The sequence below is a fragment of the Spodoptera frugiperda genome, chromosome 14 (genome assembly GCF_023101765.2).
Source record: "Spodoptera frugiperda isolate SF20-4 chromosome 14, AGI-APGP_CSIRO_Sfru_2.0, whole genome shotgun sequence".
NCBI classification, from domain to species: Eukaryota; Metazoa; Arthropoda; class Insecta; order Lepidoptera; family Noctuidae; genus Spodoptera; species Spodoptera frugiperda.
In genome coordinates, this window is record NC_064225.1 from 6890146 (window position 1) to 6914603 (window position 24458).

Consider the following 24458-nt stretch of genomic DNA (forward strand, 5'->3'; position numbering starts at 1 on the left):
GGCAGAAATTACCGTGTGTGATATTTCCCATTTATCAGAGTAAAATTTTATTAAAAACGATGTAATGTGTGAAAATTATGGAGGATGAAAGTCTGTGTGTGTGTGAGGTAAATGTACTTATTATACTTATTACATTTCAAATTATCTCATTTAACTACACATATTAATTCACGTATAATATATTAGACTGCACTGACTGCTGATTTTGACTGCACGGTTGGCGCGGTGGCTGAGTAACCGGCTGCCGTGCAACGTGTAGCGACTTTGATTCCCGCACGGAGCAACTCTTGGCGTGATCCACAAATTGTTGTTTCGGGTCTGGGTGTCATGTGTATGTGAACTTGTATGTTTGTAAACGAACCCACGACACAGGAGAAAAATCTAGTGTGGGGCAACGTTTAAAAAAAAAGGAAAGTTAAATTAGATAACGCATTCTGTAACTAATTATGCAAATAACATTTCATCTTTAATAATAAACTTTGATCATTTCGAAAATCGAGAACTCCAATAAAACATAGCCAAGCCAGAGATTCGAACACGAGGACCGCACCATTAAAGCAATCACTGCATCGTAATGGTTAACAATGAGTCACCATCTGCACCGCGATACAATACGTGTCTCGCATCTCTAATACTTGTCTATAACAGTTTTAAGTTGTAACTGGTCAAACAAAAAATATAATATATCTGTTTTCCCTGTACTCTTCCGTAAAAATAACAGTTCTTAACACCTGTTATTGAAAAATAGCCTGTTATATTTCTACGAGCAAATCAGACAAGAGTCGACTTCATTCTACACTTTGGTATACCTTTTAATTCCGGTAACAGATTTATTATTTTCAGCTGTGATTGTGACAGTCACTCACTCAATCTATTCTATGATCTAAAGAGTGTAGAACAGATTGACTGTTATTTTTCCCGATTTATCGCCAGAAGGAGGGTTATGTTTTTCGAGTGTATCTATGTATGTATGTATGTATGTATGTATGTATGTATGTATGTACGTATGTATGTAGTGTGTTGTATGTACATTGTATGTATGTCATGTATGTATGTATTAATCACGTATGTATGTATTATGCATGTATGTATGTTTGACTATGGTATGGTATAATTGTTTGCCACGCAACTGCAGCCTAAACGGTTTGATGCAATTGGTTGACAAATTGAGAGGTGTCGTTAGATTCGTATTTACTGTGAGAGTGACACTGGATATATAAAAATAATAAAAAAACAAAATGGCGGATTTTTGGCGCCAAATTCGAATATCTCTCACTCTCTAGCCTAAACGGCTTGATGGATTTTGACTTGAGAGGTGTCGTTGGATTCGTATTTACTGTGAGAGTGACACAGAATATATCAAAATAAAAAAAAACATAAAACTAAAAAAAATAAAATAAAAAGGGTAATTTAAAAAACTAAAAAACCCGACTGCGTTTCTTTATAATATTAAAATGAAAAAAAAAAACCCTAAAACAAGAAAGTCATCGTAAAATTTAAGCAGTCGGGACCCATTCTAGAAAGCCAGCCGTATGTGCCCTCACAAAGTCTTTATATTAAGAATGGGTCCCGACTGCTTACATTTTACGATGACTTTCTTGTTTTAGCTTTTTTCATTTTAATATTATAAAGAAACGCAGTTGGTTTTTTATTTTCCGCAGTTATATTATCTGCAAGAACTGTTATTTGTTATCCATTAAATACCTGTTATTTATAACTGTGATAATAAATACGCCACATACCTACTTGCCAATGCTACAGAAGTTTTGAAAATAATACATTGCGACGAAAACTCGTGTTTTCGTAAATCGTTGTTCGATTCTGCCGTGTATTGAGGCAGGTTTGCCCTAAGGGACTATGGTGACAAGGGTTGCCTCACATACGATTCCCAATCTATTTCAGCTATTGTATACAAATAAATATTTATGGGTATTATTTTATTTTATAAATTTTCTTTATTTGGGATCTATTATATAAAAATAAGTCGGATTTTCCTTCCTGACGCTCTTCGGATCTGGAGTTCTCTCCAGAACGCACGAACCGATTTCCACGGTTTTGCTTTTGGTGGAAAGGTCTCGGGCTCCGTGAGGTTTATAGCAAAGAAAATTCAGTTGGCAATACGGAGTTCGCCGGGTTTGCTAGTACAATATAGACTGAAACTAAGTTAAATATAAATACATGGTTTATGAATGTATAACCTACAACACTGTTCACAACATATGACATGTAACATTTAAAAGTGCGCTATTAATAGTAAAAAATAATATAAATCAATTGATAATGGAATGAAACAAAGATTGTTAGACACAGTAAACAAATAGATCAGAGAGGTAGAATTAAAGTTACCTATAGTAAATTTATTGTATTGTATTGGATGGCTTAAGTTATGTGGTATCAAATGAATAAACTTGGTGACAGGTATATGCATAGAAAATAGGTAGGCCATTCTCTCTTTACAAAACCTTTTTGGGTCTACCTTCACCCAGACTTAGGCGTAGCTTATAAATTGTATGTTTAGAATAAACCAGGCCTTTATAGATGCCTTCGCTGTGGTGAAAGTATATAAACCTAGAAAAGGTAAGTGTATTTTTGTTGTTCAAATGTCAAGGTAAATAAATGCTCCATTTTTTGTGGACAAAGGACAAGACTATTTGGTTTAGATTGAGCTGAATTTCTAGTCTTCCAGAATATAAGATTCTATCAATAGTAAATAAACAAATACACTTTTACATTTATAGTAAAATGCGAGAGTGTGTGTGTCTGTTTGCCCGTCTTTTCCGGCAAAATAGAGCGACGAATTGACGTGAATTATTGGCGATAGTTGAAGGGATGGAGTGAATAGGTTATAAAATATCACATCAATAGGAGCCGAGCAGCTGGTGAAATAGTAACACAAGTAGCCATAATTAGCAGAATATAATATAATAGAATATTTGCTATAATGTATCAGAGAGAGCTGCTACCCGGTCTTTGACACTAGTCACTTAGTTGGCTCTAAATACAAATTTATTTTATAACGTAAAATATACCAAGTCCCTTAGTTTCAAACGCAAATATGTCTGTCCCTATTATTAACCAATTACCCTGAATGTAGCATAATTTTCAGTGCTACGGCGTAGCGGCGTAGCCCGTAGACTAGCTACGTGACTACGAGTACGTGGGCGTAGCAAATTAGACTCAGTATATTTTTTTACTTTGTGAATACGTTATGAAAATCAGATCTAATTTTTTCAGAGATTTTTTCATCTGTCTGTAAATTGCTGACAATTGTGGAAATAAAAATGTAAGGTAAATTGGTCGTTCATGCTAAACTTTTGATGACTTTGTGATTATAGAGACGCCAAGGGCATTTTTACTTTACCATTAAAAAATAGCTGATTGCTAGGCTTTTGACGAATAATGAAAACAGGTATATTAACTAAAAAGGAATATAAAATAATAGATTTATTTTTGCAAATGGACTAAACTGCACGCCGTAGCACTTTTACATGTCAATAAATATCAATTATCCAGGAGTGATTTCATTGTCTATAAACATATCGTATATTCAAACTCGTGACTAGTTAAAAAAGGATAAAAATAATACACGAGGTGATCACAATAGGGTTATTGTGATCACCTTAAGATTATTTATAGAATAAATTCCCATCGCACATAAAATAACATCCATCATTATTAACCATCTTCAAATTACATACGTATGCTCACGAAAATAAGTCTTATTTACCTATAACCCGAGCTCACCTAAAAATAATTTATAATTATAGGGTTAACCGTAAACCCATGTGTTACACGTAATCGATGCGTGGCTCGCACGGGCTCCCGCGAGGAGGGTGATAAGATCCCCTTGATTTATTTCCAATAGTTTCACACGATGGAGCATGCGATCATCTTCAATGGGATGAACATTTATTTTTATATCCGCGGTAGCGGTTGTCACATTTTGTTGGAAATATTATTATAACGTAGAGTTTAATATTAAATGTTTGTGTTTATTTGTGAGAGTTGTATCGTTTTAATATCTGGATAAGATTCTTGTGAGTATATGAATCTGTTACAATTGTTTGGAGTTGCGGGTTACCGAGGAACGGGGTGGTTTTTAGACAGTCTGACACCTCTCGCTTCACCTAAGGCGGGAGAAATCATTGGATAGAATTTCTCTCTTATAAAAATCGAATACAATATTTTTTCCATTCCATACAGATTATTCAAACATCATCAACATTCTTAATAAAAGTTCACCTGATTTGAAATCGATTTAGAGATTTAATGTCATAATGCCATGATCATGGATAAACTGTTCAAGTTCCAATTCTAGTGTTAGTGACCATGTCAGTTTAAAAACTTATATATTATAATTATATTTTCCATCTCATTTGAGATTAAAAAAAGAGAGCAGTTAAAAATTGCAAACAATTTAAAATAATGTGTAAGTAAATGTATTTAGTAATGTAAATTTAAAAACCTATATTATTACAAGTTCGCTCACCATTGAACCTCACGTACACTTTTCAATGGCACAAGTATCAATTCGTATCGGTCGGCGTATTGTGCGCAAATCTATTTTCCCTCCAAGTCGCCGGCTACGGGCTCCGCGCTACGTCAGTCCGTAGCGGAGCTCGTAGCAAGCGGGCGGGCCTACGAAGGGTCTACGCCGTAGCATTGTTTTTGCAAAAATCAACATTTCTCTATTAAAATTACTAGTAGTGATGTTTGTATGTGTTGTTTAGTTGACAGTGGGTGTGTATGTAGGTGTTGGTGCAAAGATATCGAGTGTGGTGTTGTGTAATTTTGGTGTTAACAAAAGGTTTCCGTGGCGTGAGATAACGTTATTTTTTCACTGGTTTTCTGTGTTTTATCCGCATGTGATGTGATCAGATCTGACTAAGGAATATGTGTAAGTATTTTGTTTAGCATATTTATATGGAAATAGGTAAAAATACAAAAGGTTTGTATGCAGAACCTGTTTTATGTAAATATCTATGATAAAGGCTTCTCGTATATTTTCGGGGTTCGTGTTTACGATGCTGCATTTTTAACGTTTCTAACAAAAGCGTCGGTTTCGCTAATAAAAGGAGCAGTGCCCTACATTCCCGTATTATCTTCATTTGTATAAAGGTCGATGATTTGGATAAGTAGGTTATTGTTATTGTACAAGAATTAATATTTTAATGGCATTAAGTATTATAACGTCCAATGATTTCAAATGTTCAGTTACATTTTAAATTCGATCTTCGGATAAAATAAATATTTTTGGAAGACATTAGATTTTACTGTTTTAATACTGTTACAGACTGTGATAATGATCTCAATATATATTATTAATATGCTCACTGCCAATTACACGGGACTGGGGTTATGCAAAGTGACTTTATGATAATAATGACTATTATACAAAACTAGCTTCTGCCAGCGGCTTCGCCCGCGTTCCCGTGAGATTAAAAGTGGCCTTTGTATTATTCCAGACCATAATCTACCTCCGTTTTAAGCTTCACCATGATCCCTTCAGCCATTATGATGTGAATGAATAATAAACAAACAAACATACAAACTTTCGCGTTTATAATATTAGTAGGATATCTATTTATTCTATTTTCATACTGTGAATATTTTATTATGTTAGAAGTTTCGTTCTAACAACAGTTTCTAATACAAATTAATTTCATTAATTAGCTAATTATGCCATTAATATCATATATGGTAATCCGTAAATACTGAAAATGGAACACTGGCTAAAGAAACATATCGACGGCCAAGTACCAATAACTCCTAACTGATAAAAGTCTAAATTTTATACTAATTGAAGAAAACGTTTCATTTCTAGGGTTTTCATACATTTGGTACTATTTCGATTAATTTCGAAAAAATTACAGTATGGAGGTATTGGTACTTCGTTCTCGTTATCTACAATATAAAAATAAGTCGGGTTTTCCTACCTGACGCTATAACTCCAGAACTCACGATCCGATTACCACGGTTTTGCATTCGTTGGAAAGGTCTCGGGCTCCGTGAGGTTTATAGCAAAGAAAATTCGGGAAAATTTTCAAGAGAAAAGCAGGAAAACAGGGAAAATCATTGGTGGCGAAACGGAGTTCGCCGGGATTGCTAGTCTATAATATAAAAATAAGTCAGGTTTTCCTTCCTGACGCTATAACTCTAGAACGCACGAACCGATTTCCACGGTTTTGCATTCGTTGGAAAGGTCTCGGGCTCCGTGAGGTTTATAGCAAAGAAAATTCGGGAAAATTTTCAAAAGAAAAGCAGGAAAACAGGGAAAATAATTGGTGGCGAAACGGAGTTCGCCGGATTTGCTAGTCTATAATATAAAAATAAGTCGGGTTTTCCTTCCTGACGCTATAACTCCAGAATGCACGCACCGGTTTTCACGGTTTTGCATTCCTTGGAAAGGTCTCGGGCTCCATGAGGTTTATAGCAAAGAAAATTTAGGAAAAATTTCAAAAGAAAATCATTGGAAGCGAAACGGAGTTCGCCGGGTTTGCTAGTATTAATATAATGTGTACGTACATTGTGACAAGAGGTATCATGATACGTATAATAAGCTGTAGTAATAAATAATTAATGTATGCACAAAACCACAGAATTAGCGTTTTCAGTGATTCGTGAATTAATTAAATTATACATTTGACAATACGTCATCATTATCTAGCTAACATGTGCGCCTAAAATTAAATGAAAATCAGTCAATGTCGACTGAAATTAAATAATAATTTTGGCGTTATTAGCTTTTTGGACCTGAAATTGAGCTATACTAGCTTTTTACCAAAGGACCACCTGGACTTCACCTGTGGACGGCTTAGAATATTTTCGAGAGTAGTTTCTGTATCAATACGAACGTTAAAATAAAAGTAGTATATTCGTGGAACGTATGCTTTCCAAAGGAATTTTGAAATCTGAACAGTTGGCTCAGAGCATTTTTAATGCAAATAAAAAATATATTTTTCCTTTGTAATATTATAGCAGAGGTCACTAGAATATTGTTATTTGATTCTATTACATACATATATATATTTATCGTTGCCCTACACTAGGATTTTCTCCTGTGTCATGGGTGCGTTTACAGATATACAATTTCACGTGCCCATGACACCCAGACTCGAAACAACAATTTGTGAATCTCATAAAAGAATGTTCCGTGCGGGAATCGAACCCGCCACACGTTGCGCGGCTGCCAGTTGCTCAGCCACCGCACCAACCGTGCAGTCAAATAATAATATGAAGAAGTATGAACATACAATTCATCACGCCTATCTCTTATTGGGGTAGGCAGAGACAATGGGCTGCGAAATGACCCGATTCTGGCATCGTTCCTTTGTTTCATTTGAATTCATCAATCTCTTCATGCGTGCTCGTTTGTTGAAAGTACTTTTAAATTACATTTTTTTAGTACGTCTGCGTTCTAAGTGACATGTGTTTCTTTTTGATTGGAGGTACTTTTAATTAAATTAGTGATAATGTGAGAGTGCGAGCGTGTACAATGTTTTGAGGATTGATTTTAATTAGCATGAACAGTTTTTCTTTTATTAATAATGATTTTGCAAAGGGCCTGAAAGTTAGCTAGTTTTGGCTAACTTTTTTATTAATGAGTCTTAACGTAACTTTTGACTAATTGGTAGATTGGTTAAAGTATATTTTTTGTTATTTACTCCAAAGGTATTTGTGAACTTTTACCAGACCATATCGCCCAAATAGTGTTATATTGTATTTTACTCAACATTTTAACTTAGTCTTACTAGGTCCTACCTAATGGTAGGTAGCTAGGTACAATTACGTATATTATTTTTGAGAAAGGGAAATCATCCAATTACTGCTCCCGCGTTGGGTATGATTGGAGTGTCAGACTCTTACTGACAAAAAACCACCTCGTTCCTACACCAGCTTCGAGCTGGAGCCCCGGTAATCCGGTAAGCTGACATACAAAATATAGCATGTATGTTATAATTAGATCCACATTACAGTTCTGCATTGGAGTCGCGGTAACGATATATTTGCGTGTGTACATTCGCCGTAATATTCCCACCGTACTGCGTTCCACACAATTAACACATTCGTACACGTATGTACGTCGTTTTTATAATGTTCTGTATTTTATGTTGTATCGCATAATGCTTTGTTATATTATTATGTTAAAGAGGTAGAAAAAAGTGTATCCAAAAAACGACTTTATTTAAGGCGACATTCTAAAAACTCACTCGCCAAACCTCTATTTGGTTTGTAATATCAACTGACTTTTATTTCGAATCTAAAATTGTGATCCTTAGGGAAACGAACGTAAAATACAATTTTGGATGTAATTTTTCAACGTTAACATTTGGACTCGCCGTGACTTCGTAAAAGGGTACCGTGGTATCTAAACTTTAGGACTTTATTTTGTTTGTGTCCACTCCCTGTAGTTAAAAGGTGTGATGTTATATTCAGTAAAGCTACACAAATATATCCAATGGAATATCAACCTTACGGAGTTGACTTTACACTTATAAACTTTAGAAATAAAACTTTCCTTTTTACCCCTTTTCCGCTATTTCGCTCGAAGACAAGAAACTTTGTCTTTTTGTTCCTCGAATGAGAGTAAAAGAGTGATGCCATCATTCGCCATTGCATTTCAGAGCCGTTTGTTAGAGAACGAATTAACCCTCTATGGCATACTGTAGACTATAAGCAACATACCGTTTGAAGTTCTACTAAACGCATATTAATTATTTTTTAAGCAATTCACTCACTGTAGCCATTAGTCTACAATCCTAGTTGCCCGTCAAGTTCAAAAGAATATGACTAGATGGCGGTACGTGTCGTAAAATTTAGTTAGTCGTTCAACCGACGCCATTTTTGAAAAGTGCTCTGCGTGTGTGATTTCAATAAATAATAATAAATTGTTTTACGGGGGTTTTTGTTTACTTTCGTGCACGATTGAAGAGGTAAGTGTTTGAAATTTATCGTATATAGATATTTTTGACAATAGTTTATGTTTTGCTTGTTTTTTTTTTTACGATAACCGTTTGTTGCCCGTAGGCTACATCAGACAAATAGGTTTGTTTATTTGTAAGATTACCTACAATACCCACAGTGTATTTTATTAATTTCAGGATGTCTTCTAAGCGTTGTCTTCGTGACGAAGACATAGCTGCTACTCTTTTTGATGACGCAGATAGTGAGGATGGCTTGGATTTCGATAACGACAGCCTCGCAGACCCTGACTTTGTCCCAGAGTTGAATAATTTTGAAGATGACGTGCCAGAGGTGGATATTGATGTTGATTCCATAATACAAACCCTCGAAGACGATCATGAAAGCCCAGGCTGTAGCACAGAATATGCTCCATCACGAGAAATGAGTGATCAAGCTCCTCCCGCCAAGAAACCTGCTAAGGAGAAGATACCTAAACTGAATTTGAGATGGAAAAAAAAGAATCTTGAATTGAGTGAATTGCAGCTTATGTTCACAGGAAACAAGACCCTAGGTTCTGATCTGCTTGAGTTGGACACTCCTATACAATACTTTTTCCACTTATTTTCACCGGAACTTATCAAGATGATTTCTGAAGAAACTAATTTGTACCAAGTCCAGAAAGATCCCAATAGCACTTTTCGGGTGTCAGAGGCGGATGTCAGGCAATTCATTGGTGTGGTATATATAATGTCACTTGTACAATTACCTAGAGTTACGAACCACTGGAGCCCTATACTCGGAACACCTCTAATACAAGAGACCATTAGCTTGAACAAATTTGAAAAAATTCGTCAGTCGCTGCATTTCAATGACAACAGTAAGAACCTCCCTAGGGAACATCCTGATCATGACCGCATATACAAAATACGTCCATTAGTTGATTCTTTGAATGAGGCTTACAGTAACATCCCAATTGAAGAACACCTCTGTGTGGACGAGCAAATGTGCTCAACTAAATCACGGAACACATTGAAGAGATACAACCCCAACAAACCCCACAAATGGGGCTATAAAGTCTATGTTTTGAGTGGTGTTACAGGTTTTGCCTATAAGACTGAAATTGAAACTGGCAAAGAAAATGTCGTCTTGGATGGAGAGCCAGATTTAGGTGCCTCATCTAACGTAGTCATGCGATTAGCTCGTATGATTCCAAGACACCAGAACTTTAGACTTTATTTTGATAATTATTTTACATCACTCCGTTTGTTGGAATACCTGGCCAAAGAAGGCATTCTCAGTTTGGGTACTATCAGAAGAAATCGGATCCCGGATTGTAAGCTGTCAACTGAAAAGTTGATGATGAAAAAGAACGAGGCTATTCGGAAGAATATGTGGCCGATGTCAACGGGATCGACGTCTCAACTGTTGCATGGAAGGACAATAAAATTGTCAGCCTGGCGTCCACCTTTGCAGGACAGAAGCCCGAAAGTGATGTTCGTAGATGGGACAAACAAAAATTGAAGTATGTAAATATAAAGCGACCCAATGTTATAGGAGAATACAATCGGCATATGGGTGGTGTTGACCTCCTTGACAGTATCATGGGGATTTACAAGATACGTTTGAGAAGTAAACGATGGCCCATGCGTCTGTTTTACCATTATTTGGATTTGACTATGGCCAATGCTTGGCTTTTGTACAAAAGGGTAAATAAGTATAAAGGCCTCCAATCAGGTTGTTTATCATCTGCAGATTTTCGTTTGGAAGTTGCTGTGACCCTTTGCAAATTAGGTACAAAACCTAGTATATCTAGTCGGCGTTCACTAGAAAGCGAGATCCAAGAAAAAAGCACAAAGGACCTGCTCAACATGTGCCTCCAAAAGCGGTACGTCAAGACCAAATCGGACATTGGCCACAATGGTCTGATAAAAAAATCAGATGCAAATTTCCAAAGTGCGTAGGATTTACCCATAATGTCTGTGAAAAGTGCGGAGTAGCATTATGCTATACGAAAACCAAGAATTGTTTCAAAAACTTTCATCTATCCTAACCTACCAACCTATCTTATTATTACAGTAAATTTTTACCACTTACCTCAATGTTGCTTGTAGGCAACACTCCCTATTTTTGTGATTTTCTTCATAAATATTAAAAATATAGAAAAATAAAAAAATACGTGTCTTTTATTTTTATGCTATTGAATCGAATTGAAAGAAATAAATAAAAACAGATTTCATGAGTGATAGAGGGTTAAGGTTGCTTGCTTTGTGTTCTTTGTATGTACACCTGTATCCTTTTTAAAGGTCGTTGACCTACTAAATGTTTGTTAAGTTAAAAGGGGTTTTGTTACAATGTTTCGGAAAAAAGGACTAATTTCTGTTTTGTTGGTTGAGAGATTAAAAGTGCTACTATTGAGCTAGGCCTCTCAACTTCGATTTTCAAATAGAACAAATTATTATTGTTGTTTTCTGTTTCTCGAGTTTTATTTTATTAACGCTGATAGTACCCGGTGCTTAGCAATAAGTTTATCACCCCTTATGAGAGTCTCATAACACTACTAATAATAACTGGGCTTGGATTAAGCACCACATCGTTCCTACTTCTGCTTTGAACCGCAGCTCCGGTGACCCACTAAGGCATCCGCAGCTTCGGGAATATATGGACCCTGGTTACCCCTTCGGCGTTAAACAGAGGCGTATGTTATACAATATAGTAGCATACAATATTAACCTACCATCCTAGCCACTAGTTTTATCACGTCATAAATACCATATCTAATTACTACTACAAATACACACGGGGAATCACATAGAAAGGGCTATTAGCCCTTAGTACACAAGTATGGGCAGAATCTCTTAAATATTGAACGTACACACAGCAACATATGAAGCTATAACAACTATTTTATCATGGTCTGCCTTTGAATGATCTTTCCGCACATTCGGAGGTCAGCTTATACTGGTGTTGCATAGCTTCTTGTGTAACCGCGTTTAAAATCAATTGACATGAATATATTATGTCACCGAAGACAGATTTGTGGAATATTTCATTCCTTGGTCCCTATACAGCTTGAGACTTCGTAATTTTAGGTCAGAATCGTATATGAGGACGGGTAATGGGTGTGCAAGCAAGTCGACTGATTGGATTTCCTAGTATGTGGTATTTGAATATGTCAGAGTCAATGTTGGAGTATTTGTATTCATTACGTAATATATTTGTATAATTAAGACGTTTTCGTAACCTTAAAAGTGTTTATAATAAGTTTGTTTTTCAAATTATATCATCAACAGCTCCAAATAGCTCTCCTCTCCGCACTAAGCGGGCTGGTTGGAGGATCGCAGTTTAAAAGGTTCAGGTTTATCAGAGAACACCGCTCGATCTCTGTAAAATGTATATTTATACAGCTCTAAATACACGACACGATAAGTCAAAAGACGATGACAAATGTAGTCTTAGTAATCTCGCTGTCATCAGACCACCACAGGTGGGGTCCAGAAGGGGTGATACTGATCCGGAGCTGCGGACTGCCTAGAGCGGGATTCCGGCTCGAAAAGCAGGAGTAGGAACGAGGAGGTTTTTAGTCAGTAAGAGTCTGACACTTCTTTCTCGCATCGCTCAAGGCAGGAGAAGTAATTTGATGGACTTTATCCCCTCAAAAAAATAAACTACTCCATAATAATAGTTTCGTTAATGTGAATGTAAACCCTCGTTGTGAAATCATTTGTTAAACCATTCAAGTAATAAGGCCAACTAAACATATTTAAAGGCTACAAAATAATTTTATTAAATAAAAGCATAAACTACTGAACTATATTCATACATTTTTATATAAAAAAAAATTGGTTTAGTCCGTCAGTTACGGTCATTTCTCATTTTGAAATATGAGCATAGTTTAAGTGGCTGGCTGAAAACAGAGCGTGGTAAATATTTTTTTCTCTTACTTTGTTCAGAGCTAAAGAAACACATTCTTTGTAGAACTCTGAATGTTGGTTTCTTTTAAATAAAACTGAAATAGTTTCATAAACATTTCAACGCTTCAGGAATCTTTAAAAATACTTTTGCTTTAAGAAAAATCTTCAAAGAAACTTAACGAGAAAAGAAGGTAAATTAGCAACTACCATCTTATACATACCAGGAAAAGGACTGAATAAAGAAATGTGCCTCATGAATAAAACATAAAAGTAAAAATATATCACAAAGAATCCTAGTTAAAATATACTTCACAAAGTTTTATTTTTAGAATCTTGAGTCTGTTTTGAGAAATTCTCGTATTTTATTAAAACTTTTACTCCTTTGGGCGTACCTACGTCACTGACCGTACCCGAGAGCTCTTGAAAAACCTTGACAAATGACTTCCTAAGGTACAAGTTCACTTCAAGATTATTTAGTGTTCTTAATACTTTATTGAGAAAGGGATCGAGATCTTATTTTGTGAATATAATTTTGTTCATTTATTCTATAATATGTGATGTTTTTAGAAGACCAAATCACATTAATCTTACCGTTAAATGAGCTGCGGACTACCTAGCGGGTTATCGGGGCACCGGTTCAAAAAGCAGGAGTAGGAACGGGGTGGTTTTTAGTCAGTAAGAGTCTGACACTCCTTACCTTGCCCAAGGTGGAAGAAGCCATTGGATGATGTTCCCCTAAAAAAAAAACTGTTACATAAATATATTTTTGACGTATTTTGTGATTACCAAAACAAAAACAAATAGACATTTATGGCATTTAGAGAAAAGTATGTTAATTTAACTATCCAACTTTTCGTAGCTGTTTTAAACCCTTTCTGTACTCACCAGGTTTCGAACCAGTTGATTGGAAAAGCAGATACTTTAATCTCCTACTATTTTCACCGCTGTGTCACTTAGCAGCTCCGAGCGAATGCTTATCGCCTGGGCACCGTTCCAAGCTTCGAATTTACCAGAAACTTCCTAAAAGGAAAAATCAAATGCATTCCGATCAATATGGAGATTAAACGTGGAATCACAGTTTAAATTACTTGTTTGCATTAAGTAGAACTTAGACAGATTTAAAAATGTATTAAATTATTGCCATGTAGCACATTATCCTCATATCAACAGCCTATAATTGGCCACTGCAAGGCCTCTTTTCGGGTGGAAAAGCATTATCATGCTTGCTCAATGTAGGTTGGCGATTTCAAACTTATAATTAGATATTACTAGCAAACCCGGTGAACACCAATAATTTTCTTCCTGCTTTTCTTTTGATTTTTTTGTTATAAATCTCATAAGTAGAGCCCGAGAACTTTGCAACGAATATTAGTAGAAATCGGTTCGTGCGTTCTGGAGTCATATCGCCAGGAAGGAAAACTCGACTTATTTTTATATTATAGATAAGCCCAGGTTTCCTCACGATATTTTTCTTCACCGTTTATCAGTGGTGTCTAAATAATCTTAGAAAGTAACTCGGAAAAAGTCACATTGGTACTTGCCGTTGGTAGGTTTCAAACCCGCACCCTTATGAATGAGAAGCGAGCGTCTTAAACCTCCGGCCACCACGACATTATCATACTACTGTAAACAAAATAATTAAAATTCCTCACGAGTGAAGTCGCAGGAGGAATACTACTTAGAATTATATGCGCCTGAAAGAAACTAAATGACTTGTTTATTTTCTGAAAGTTTTGCAAAGGAAAAGTTAAATGAAGTCCGAACTTGTTTCATAATATTTAGGTAAATAGTGGAAGTTATTTGAATCGTGAGTTTGTAGTACCGACGTTACACTTTATTTACATGGAATTCCCTGTAATGGGAGAAAATTATTAGAACTATTAAAAAGTGGAAGAATTTTAACATCGGTTGGTTTATTGACTTCACCTACGACGCTAGATCAGTAGCAGAGTGAAGTGATTCCTTTTTTATTATTATTTGTTTTTTGAAACGTTATATTTTTAGCTGTGAGACATTTTCAATCAGTTTTAAACATTTCTAAAAGCCTTGATCAAAAAACACAAAAATGCCACTGTAAATCACAGCGTGAGACATTAATTGTTACATTTTCTTTAAATACTATTGACTATGTTCCTGAACAAAATTTATGTCTAAACAAGTAATACATAAAATTATTTGTTTATGTTTAACAGTTTTTATGAGCTCTATTCTACCAATCAAGCCCTTTCGTTTGATATCCATAATAGAGATAGTTATCGAAAAAAAAAATGATTTTAAATTGTATGGTTATCAAGAGTATAAGTGTGTTCCAAATATCTGATCGACCTGTCGTCAGGAAGGGAGTAAAATTCCAATTACTAAATACCCGAACAAACAAACGGGGTAGACTAAAGAAAACCGTTTAAAATTGGCAGAAGAACGTTCTAAAGTGCCTTCCCGGTCTATTTGAAATAAATAATTTTAACTTTGACTTTGACTTTGAACAAACCAGAGATCTCCACAGAAACATTAGCTAAGTAAACGTATTTAATACCTCAAACTTTTCAACCAATCACTCTTTATTCTGACTTTTTAATTAAAACTTTGGAATTATTATCCAACCTCCTTGTACTGTGTTAGCGCAGTGTCAGCCCTGTTGACGATTACCATTCGTTAAATATATTTAATCTGTGGATTACGTCAACTCGGGTCGAGATTTTCCCGGCAATTGGGATAAGCTTGTGTATTGTGCTTATACCTGTTCTATTTTTTATCTTAATGTGGCTTATCATTAACACAAATGTTTCTGTTTATTGCCATTAGATTATATAAATTGTTAAAATGTAACCTACTGTTATTATCTATTATTATTACGGACATATAGCGACCAGATTGGCAATATATTAAAGAAAGGCCAAATTAAAAGTGCCTTTAATCGACGAGCATGCGTGAAACGACTGATGATTATGCGAAAGGTGTATATAAGAATCGTAGCATTTGCGTTCCATTGTCTGTGCCTATCCGGAGAGCTGCGGTACTACCTAGCGGGTTAACCAGAGCTCGGCTCGAAAAGCAGGAGTAGGAACTGGCTGGTTTTTATTCAATAAGAGTCTGACACTCCATCTCTCCTCGCCCGGGGCGAGAGAAATCATTGGATGATTTGAACCGCTTAAAAAATTGTCTGTACTACCATGGGAGACAGGTGTGAGGTTAGATATATATAGGTAGGTCATAAACTACGAACAATACGTGTATAGTTGTATAAGGTAAAAAACCGGCCAAGTACCTGTCGGACTCGCCCATGAAGAGTTCCGTAGCAGTAAGTAGATGACATAACATAAAAGTGATAAAATAACTTGGTTTTACATAGTGTTCCGTTCCTGTACCTATTCACCCCTCGATTTCTATTCACCCCGGTTTTCGGTACCTAATTTTAGGTAGGTACACCACCCACAATAAATTCCATAATACATATTTATGCATATTAAACTAATTACAAAGAGTGCGATAATTTTAATAAAGTAAAGTAAGTGTAACAGCCGTATAATTAATGGTTATCCATAATTTATGCATTGAATCGGTCAACGTGATGTTTGTTCTACCTCGCTGTGTGAGCGAGAGAGTTCTGTTGAGTAAATATGAAGAGTAATCGTTTCAATGTTTTTTCACATATATACGAGTTTGGTCGGTTATATTTTGTTTGAGTTTAGATTAGATTGACGATTCTGGTTTGTATTGGGATTTATATAATGACGCAAAGAGGGAAAGTTAATAGGTAGTTCTATTTTTTTTGTTTGTTTTTTTGCAATGTCACGCCTTTTATCCCCGAAGGGATAGGCAGATGTGCACATTATGGCACGTAATGCTGCTATATAATGTACACCCACTTTTCACCATTTGTGTTAAAAGTCCCATGTAATATGGGGATGAGTTAATTGCCTTATAATGGACACAATTCCAGACTCGTTCTTCCTCTGAGAAATTTTCGAAAAACCGAAAAAGTAATACTTGTCCGGCAGTCGCACTTGATCAAGGAGGCAGTAATATGTTATTGGTTTCTTGAATTCTTAGTAGTAGCACAATTTTTGTATGTATATAAGTTAACAGTGCGTACTATGTATAAGTAAACTGATACTCTTTCTACCTACCTATATAAAAAGTGTCATGAAACACAGCTCACACTTTACATTTACGACACTTAAAACTAACCCGAAATACTCAAGAAATTAGGTTCAGTATCGTATAGCTGACACAATACCTATCTAGTCTAGCCTCTTAGTAACAGGCTCCCCAATTATGACGTCACACCAGAGCTGTGGGATTGTTATCCCTGTTAAATATGGCGAGAATTCAGACCCTTAAGACCTCATTTGTGAAGGACGAAGGTACAATTATGTAGGTATCTGGGTATCTGTTTGTCCATTTGGTCCTTTTCACTTGATAGGTTTTTGGTAACCAAGTTGTTATGAATGTGGTTAATAGGTGTAGTTGAAGAACCCTTAAGTAATTGTGTTTTTGGTAGATTTACTTCGATGATGATCGCGAACCGGCTAATCTGTCTTGGTGATTGATGCTTAAACCTGCTGAAAACACATACACACACACTTTTTTATATACATATAAAACTTTGCTCCACACTTGGATTTTCTCCTATGTCGTTCGTGTGCTTACTAACATACAATGCACATGACACCCAGACCCGAAACAATGATTTGTGAATCACACAAACAATTGCTTCGAGCGGGTATCGAACCCGCTACATGTTGCGTTGCAGCCGGTTGCCCAGCCACCGCGCCAAACGTGCTGTCTCTGCAGTCTTCGTTAGATTTGCTCGATGATGTCTGTTTGAATCGGTTAATCTCTGAAATGGCTGGACCAACTTAGACAGAAATTTAATTGGCCGGTAGCTCACGTACTAAGGAGTAACTATGGGTACTTTTACTAAAGAAAAACAAATTCTGTCAAAAGTTGTTATTTTATGTGATCAAAGTTACGAGAAAACAGCTAGTATATTATATTTATTTACTTAAAATTAAATAGGTAAAAGTGTTGATTTAACTTAATTGTTAATATAAAATGGCAATTCCAAAATTTAATTCTCTAAATTTAATTACAAACATCAACCAAACACGGACAATCCATTTTCAACCTTATCCACATTTTACGACACGCAATAAAATCTCGTAAGACATTAGTCGCATCAAGTGTCCCTTAAAGTATATTATCGTTTGGCACAGCTAATGACGTAAAGCGAATCCTCTTAGCTCAAGTGTTGATCGTTTGCTCTCAAGGCCAGATATCCGATTACCTTTAATAGTGGTTAGGTGGAGCTTACTTTGTTTAGAGGGAAATTTTAGATAAACAGACTGAGGGCGATTTTCTTCCTCGTATTTTTACAAAATCATATTTTATGAGCCTCGATATTTTATGATCATTTATTTATTTATCTTTCTTGTTAATTAAATTTTTAAATATTTAATTAGAAAAAAAATAAAACATTTAAAAATATAAAGAGTAGTAGTAAAAGGATAAATCCAAGCATCGATATTATTTTTCCAATTTTTTATTAGTAAATTTTTAGTATCGTTGTAATTAAAGAGCCATTAGAACACCACAGATGGGGCCTAGTACGGCTGATGCCGACCCGGAGCTACGGACAGCCTAGCAGGTTACCAGGGCTCCGGCTCGAAAAGCAAGAGTAGGAACGGGGTGGTTTTACTCAGTATCAGTCAATTAACTTCAATATTACAAACAGACATTCCAATGACTCTTATTGTTATTTATATAGAATAAAAGTAGAGTAAAAGTAGACTATGTTACTCTATATTAGACTAACTGTATTTCGTCCAGCACGTGCCCCAGAATTGCCCACACAGCACCGTAGAGCGCGAATTCAATTTGCCCCAGAATACGCAAACTGGTCTACAGACCAATAAAGGACGTTCTGTTTTCAGACGAAAGCTTAGAATAGCCCTATGAGGTCCAGATGGGCGTAAGCGAGTGTATAGACGTTACCAAATGGGAGGTTTGCCCCGTGTACGATATGGAAACGTGGGTTATCAGGGAGGTTCAATAATGATTTGAGGCGGCATTAGTTACGACGCTCGTACCGATCTCGTAGGGTTTGATAGGTGTAGTGTTATTGCATACAGGGATCTGGAAGAGGGTCTTCAAGACCATATCGTGACATTTGTACCATTTATTGGTGTTTCAATCAATGCATGAGAATGCGCGATGTCATGTCGCTAGAATAGCTGACCCAGTACCTGGACGAGGTCGGTATACGAATATCACCGTGGCCAGCACGCAGCCCTGGCCTCAATCCGATTGAACACATCTGGGACAACCTTAAAAGATGAGTTCGAGCAAGGGTTCCCGCACCAACGACGATTTAGCTCAAGATTGCTGCAATTCAGGAGTGACACAACTTTCCTCAACCTGACATCCAAGATGTCATTTATGGCCTTCCAAACCGACTGCAAGAAGTCATTAGAGCCCGGGGGGGTAACACCCATTATTAAAATTCAATAAATGAGCCCAGAAACTTAAAAATAACAAATATTGTAAAACAAGAGTTTTCTACAGAAACCTCTAAAAATGCTTTTTTTATTTAAGTGATAAATAAATTCAGTTTTTAACATAACTACAGAGTATTTAATTAACAAAATGTGTCTAGTTTTTAAAAAAATATCAAACTTACCCAGATTTAAGTAGTGTATGAGAAAATCAAGAAAATCAAGGTGGGCGGTTAAATGTGCCTGTGAGTGTATATTATCGTTTGGCACAGCTAATGACGTAAAGCGAATCCTCTTTGCTCAAGTGTTGATCGTTTGCTCTCAAGGCCAGATATTCGATTACCTTTAATAGTGGTTAGGTGGATGTTCAGTTTACTTCGTTTAGAGGGATATTTTGGTCAAACAGGTTGACGGGAATTTTCTTCCTCGTATTTTTTCAAAGTCATAAAACTAAACGATCTTAGAATCGATATTTTTCCTATTTTTTATTAGTACATTTTTAGTATCGTTGTAATCAAAGAGACATTCCACCAATAAAATTGGGATTCAGTAGGGTTGATGCCGATCCGGAACTGCGGACTGCCTACCGTGTACGTACAGCTAAATTTATCTGTTCTGTGGTGTTACCAGGGCTTCGGCTCAAAAAGTAAGAGAAAGAACGCGGTGGTTTTACTCATTATCAGTCAAGTTACTTCAATATTACAAACAGACACTCCAATTTTATTAATTAGTCTAGAAGATTATATCTAGTATTATATTAGACTTTTATTCTACATTAGACTACATTACTCTATATTAGACTATATTCTAGTATTTATTAGACAAAAAAGTCTAAGTGTTAATGCAAGAAGCAGTCGTTTCTATGCCAGTAGGCACGTGTAGGAACAATAAATGGCAACGCATTGTTTATTAATGCACATACTTAGTACATAAAGTGTATATACACATCTAAAACGAACATCAAAGGTTATCATGGCGCGGCATCTTCTCATTTCGTCAGCACATTACGTTTTATGTCTTAATACATTTTATAGTTAAGCTGAAACTCGTTGTTGCCTATATTTACTTATTCCTTGCTTATATTGGCTTAGTAGGCTCATTTAGACTTTAACCCGTAGTAAGCCGGAACGCAAATCTACGCGAGACACAATGTGTTTTCTATTGTATCTCATATACCAACAGACAAGAGGTTAAGGGTGCTTTTCGCATCATCATAGCACATCTTACTCGTATTGCTACATAGCTAAGAATTAGTGAAAACGGTCACATAGTTTCATAGCTTAGCTATTACATTTATGCAGCATAGTTACATAGCATATCTGTGGTGGAGAAAAGCACCCTTATTTAATCTTAGGTTCAAGTAATGTGAAGGTCATTATAATCAGTCGATATTAAAGAAATACGTATCCTCTAAGTATTTTAACTTTCCTTTCTGAGAAAATCAGACGTGATACGCAGTTGCAAGATATACACATAGTAAAGGATCTAAATTTAAATAAAAATGTAACCTAAAAGGTAACTAGTGTAAAGCCCGATTCCACCACTTTACCGTTAATCGAATTTGGTGTCGAAATGCAAACCGCACAATGCCAAATTAAATTTTATTGGCCGCCGACACTCGTATCGCAGCTGCGCCGTAAGCCACATATTTATAGACGGTAGAACAATTGGACTACTGGATCGCACAAACTATTTTAGTAAAAAATATCCATTCTGTGGCTTTTGTTGGCTTGGTCGTATACTGGTAAAAAATTATTTGATTTGTGTTGTATTTTGGTTTGTTGACGGTTTTATAATTCTTTGACGGTCAATAGAAAACTTTTAGTGGTGGCTCTCATCACATTTAACGTGTTGAGAATTGAAAGTATTGAAAGCGTTATTAATATTATGGATAGAAAACAACTAGGCAGATGATTTTGCTTAATTTTCTTAAAGTGTCTTAAAGTTAGCAGGTACCGTGGCTCGCGGTGTCTTGGCATTTCTCCCTGCTTGAAGTCATTGTGCACTCGTTTAAAAGACCGCCAAAGACAAACGTTTTTCGCAATGTATTCATTAACCAAGCTTTCCTTTATATCATCAGCAAGTAACCGCCGCACTCAGAGTAATTTAATGGTTACTTAACCTAGCAATTGTTTTCGGAACAAAATCGTTACTAAGGAATAGTTTAAGTAAGTAATCATTAAATGACTCTGAATGCGGTAGTAGTAGTAGTCTTAAATATACCCTAAATATGAACATAATCAAGCTCTCATTTCAAAGGTCTCCGCATAAATGATGACGTTCTCCAGACTCCCATTGTTATCTTGCATACTTACAAGGCATTTGTATGCCGCCAAATAAATGTACAATCTACTGGAGTAGGGTAAATGTGAGGTCATTTTGAGGAAACAATACAGATAAGTGAGACCTTTTTCGTAGGGATATAAGTAGAGTTGTCAGTTTTTGGTGTCAAATTGTTGCCTAGTTCCCCTTTATAGAATTTTCTTCTGTTTTTTTCATACATTGTCAAACCTTTTATCTCTGTAAGCGTTGGCCGAGATGCACATTACGACACGTTATGCCACTGTCCAATATAGGTGGTGAGCCTATTGGCATACACTGGGCACATTTCCAGACTTCGTGCTACTACTGACAAATTTTTGAAAAACCGAAAAAAGTCCAACAATTCTTCGCCCGACCCGGGTGCGACCCCTTGCTCGACAGTCGCAATTGCAACCACAAATCCAACGAGGTAGTTCTGTATTGTTAAAATTTTCTTCTGTATTATGATGCATTTGTAAACATAAATTAGAAGAATCAATAGAAGACAAGGCATGGATGATGCAGTAGTTTTGGGTGTCTGTTTACAGTGGTTAGATTCTTGTATCCTGTCAAAAATGCTAATAATGCCGCCAGCGCTAACGCACGATCAACCTCATCATCACGCGTCATGGTGAAGAGTCCCTTTATCCATTGCCTTCTTCCGCTTTGGGCGAGAGGGAGGCGACAGGGAGAGTCAGATTCTTACTGACTAAACTGACTAAAAACCACCCGTTCCTTCTCCTGCTTTGAGCTGGAACCCTGGTAACCGTTACCTTTTTTAAATACAAACAAACACGCTTTTTTATCAGCTACGTGGCTAAAAGAACAGCTATAATATTAAAATGAATAAACAATAAAGGTTTAATATTTTCATTCATTATTTTATAGCCAGTAACAAAATGAAATTGCTTTCATAAAATGAATGAGGTTGGAACATTAAAAACTTTGCGATAAATTCTAAAGGATTAAGATTTTTAAATCTTCGCTATTAAAGTCTAGTTTTTATTGCCAGTTGAGGGAACAATATTAATAGTTTATAATAAGTTTCGAATGGAGTTAAACGAAATTACATAACTTAAAAATACTCATAAATGTCAAAGCTTGTGAGTGAGTTTATGTGTATGTTTGTTACTCAATCACGTCAAAACGGATTATTGTTTCGGGTCTGGGAATCATGCTCCTATGACATAGGAGAAATTCTTAAAAAGATAATGCAACGTCACGCCTTTTATCCCCGAAGGGGTAGACAGAGGTGCACCTGCACATTACGGTACGTAATGCCGCTGTACAATGTACACCCACTTTTCACCATTTGTGTTATAAGTCCCATGTAACAGGGGGTGAGCCTATTGCTATATACTGGGCACAATTCCAGACTTTGTGCTACTTACTACTGGCAAATTTTTGAAAACCCGAAAAAAACCCAATTATACTTTCCCCGACCCGGGAACTGAACCCAAGATCCCTTGCCTGGCAATCACACCGACCACTTGACAATTTAATTAAAATTAAATCATATCCCACTCTATCTCAAATTAGAACAACAAGTTACAAAGGAAATAATCAAATAAGCAAATTGCCTTCCTCCTTCTTAATTGGGCTTCAAACTTTTGGAGATAAAGCTGCTTGATAAGAGGGAATTCGGGCAATAAATCGTTTGCCCAACTAACAGGTGGGCAAACCGACCGAAACATAAATACGTTGATTAGAACCACGTACGAATGTTAGGTGGATGTTGAAATACGATCCTTGTGTTTCTTACCTAATCCTCTCTTAGTCCCGACTGATATTTGTCTAACTGGCCATTAGATTTGTTTGTTGTGTTACCATGGTAACGAGGTTGTGGTTGGATTGATATGCAGGTACTGAATAACTAAACACAGGAGAAAATCTTAGTGTGGAACAACGTTTATTAATTATTTTTTTAAAAGAAAATAACAGTCGTTTTGATGGGTAACACACAGACATGTAAACTAAAAATGTTTATATAGGTAATTAGAAGCCTTAGGAGTGAGTCATCTCTCTAATTGTCTCTTTGGACACTGTTACTAAGTTTGGCATCAAAACTGTGATTTATGGCGAGTTCCGATAGGTTATCTATATCTTTGACATAAAACGACATCATGCCATTTTACAAATTACCTTTAAACGAGTGCAGATAATAGTTGATTTATTATAAATCCTGACTGTTAACCCAATTTTAGTTAATCTCATGCCAAAGTTGACTAAAACCACAAAAGATAAGGCGGATTTTTGATAGAAGAAAATAAATTAAGATTTTTATCTTTATATATATAATTCTTCTGTAAGTGTGTATGTCACTGAACTTCTCTTAAACAACTGGACCGATTTTGATGAAATTTTTGTGTGTGTTCAAGGGGATCTGAGAATGGTTTAGATTCACAATTTTGTCCGCTAGACAATGGTTTTTAATTAATTTTCAATTTATTAGTAGTTGTTGATTTTGGAATGTTTTACATTGGATCCGACATATTTTCAAATTAAAGACGTGTAGACAGGACAACGTCTGTCGGGTCCGCTATTATTCCCTATAGGAATTTCACTCAAAGATTTTATTTTCTTTCTGAAGATATTGAACCAATAAACTGGACGGCAAATATGTTAAAATATTATACTGTTCTGTTAGATCCATTTAGTTTTGGCACGGCACTGCACCACGCGTTTAGGATTACTGATCAAACGTATTGTGTCTCGATAATACATTACGAGACGTTACCATACAAATTTCTAGATCAGGGAGAATAAGGACCCAGTGCTCCCTACAGTTGTTGAGTGTGGCCACCGGGGTGGTTTTAGTTAGGTAAAAATCCCACACTCCCTAGTCTTT

At 36.0% G+C, this 24458-nt stretch overlaps 2 protein-coding genes across 3 annotated transcripts in view; both read left to right on the forward strand.

Annotated features, from left to right (window-relative positions):
• Positions 1 to 4605: 4605 nt before the first annotated feature.
• LOC118279182 (multiple C2 and transmembrane domain-containing protein) overlaps positions 4606 to 24458 on the forward strand; it is a 229978-nt gene continuing 210125 nt past the window's right edge. For both annotated transcript variants that reach the window (XM_035598731.2, XM_050698373.1), the window contains exon 1: positions 4606 to 4897. The gene's annotated coding sequence lies outside the window, so the exon portion shown is untranslated. The remainder of the gene's footprint in view (positions 4898 to 24458) is intronic.
• Positions 9103 to 10425, forward strand: LOC126911358 (piggyBac transposable element-derived protein 1-like). Its single transcript, XM_050698234.1, has one exon. The coding sequence runs from the start codon at positions 9103 to 9105 to the stop codon at positions 10423 to 10425; it is 1323 nt and encodes a 440-aa protein (XP_050554191.1).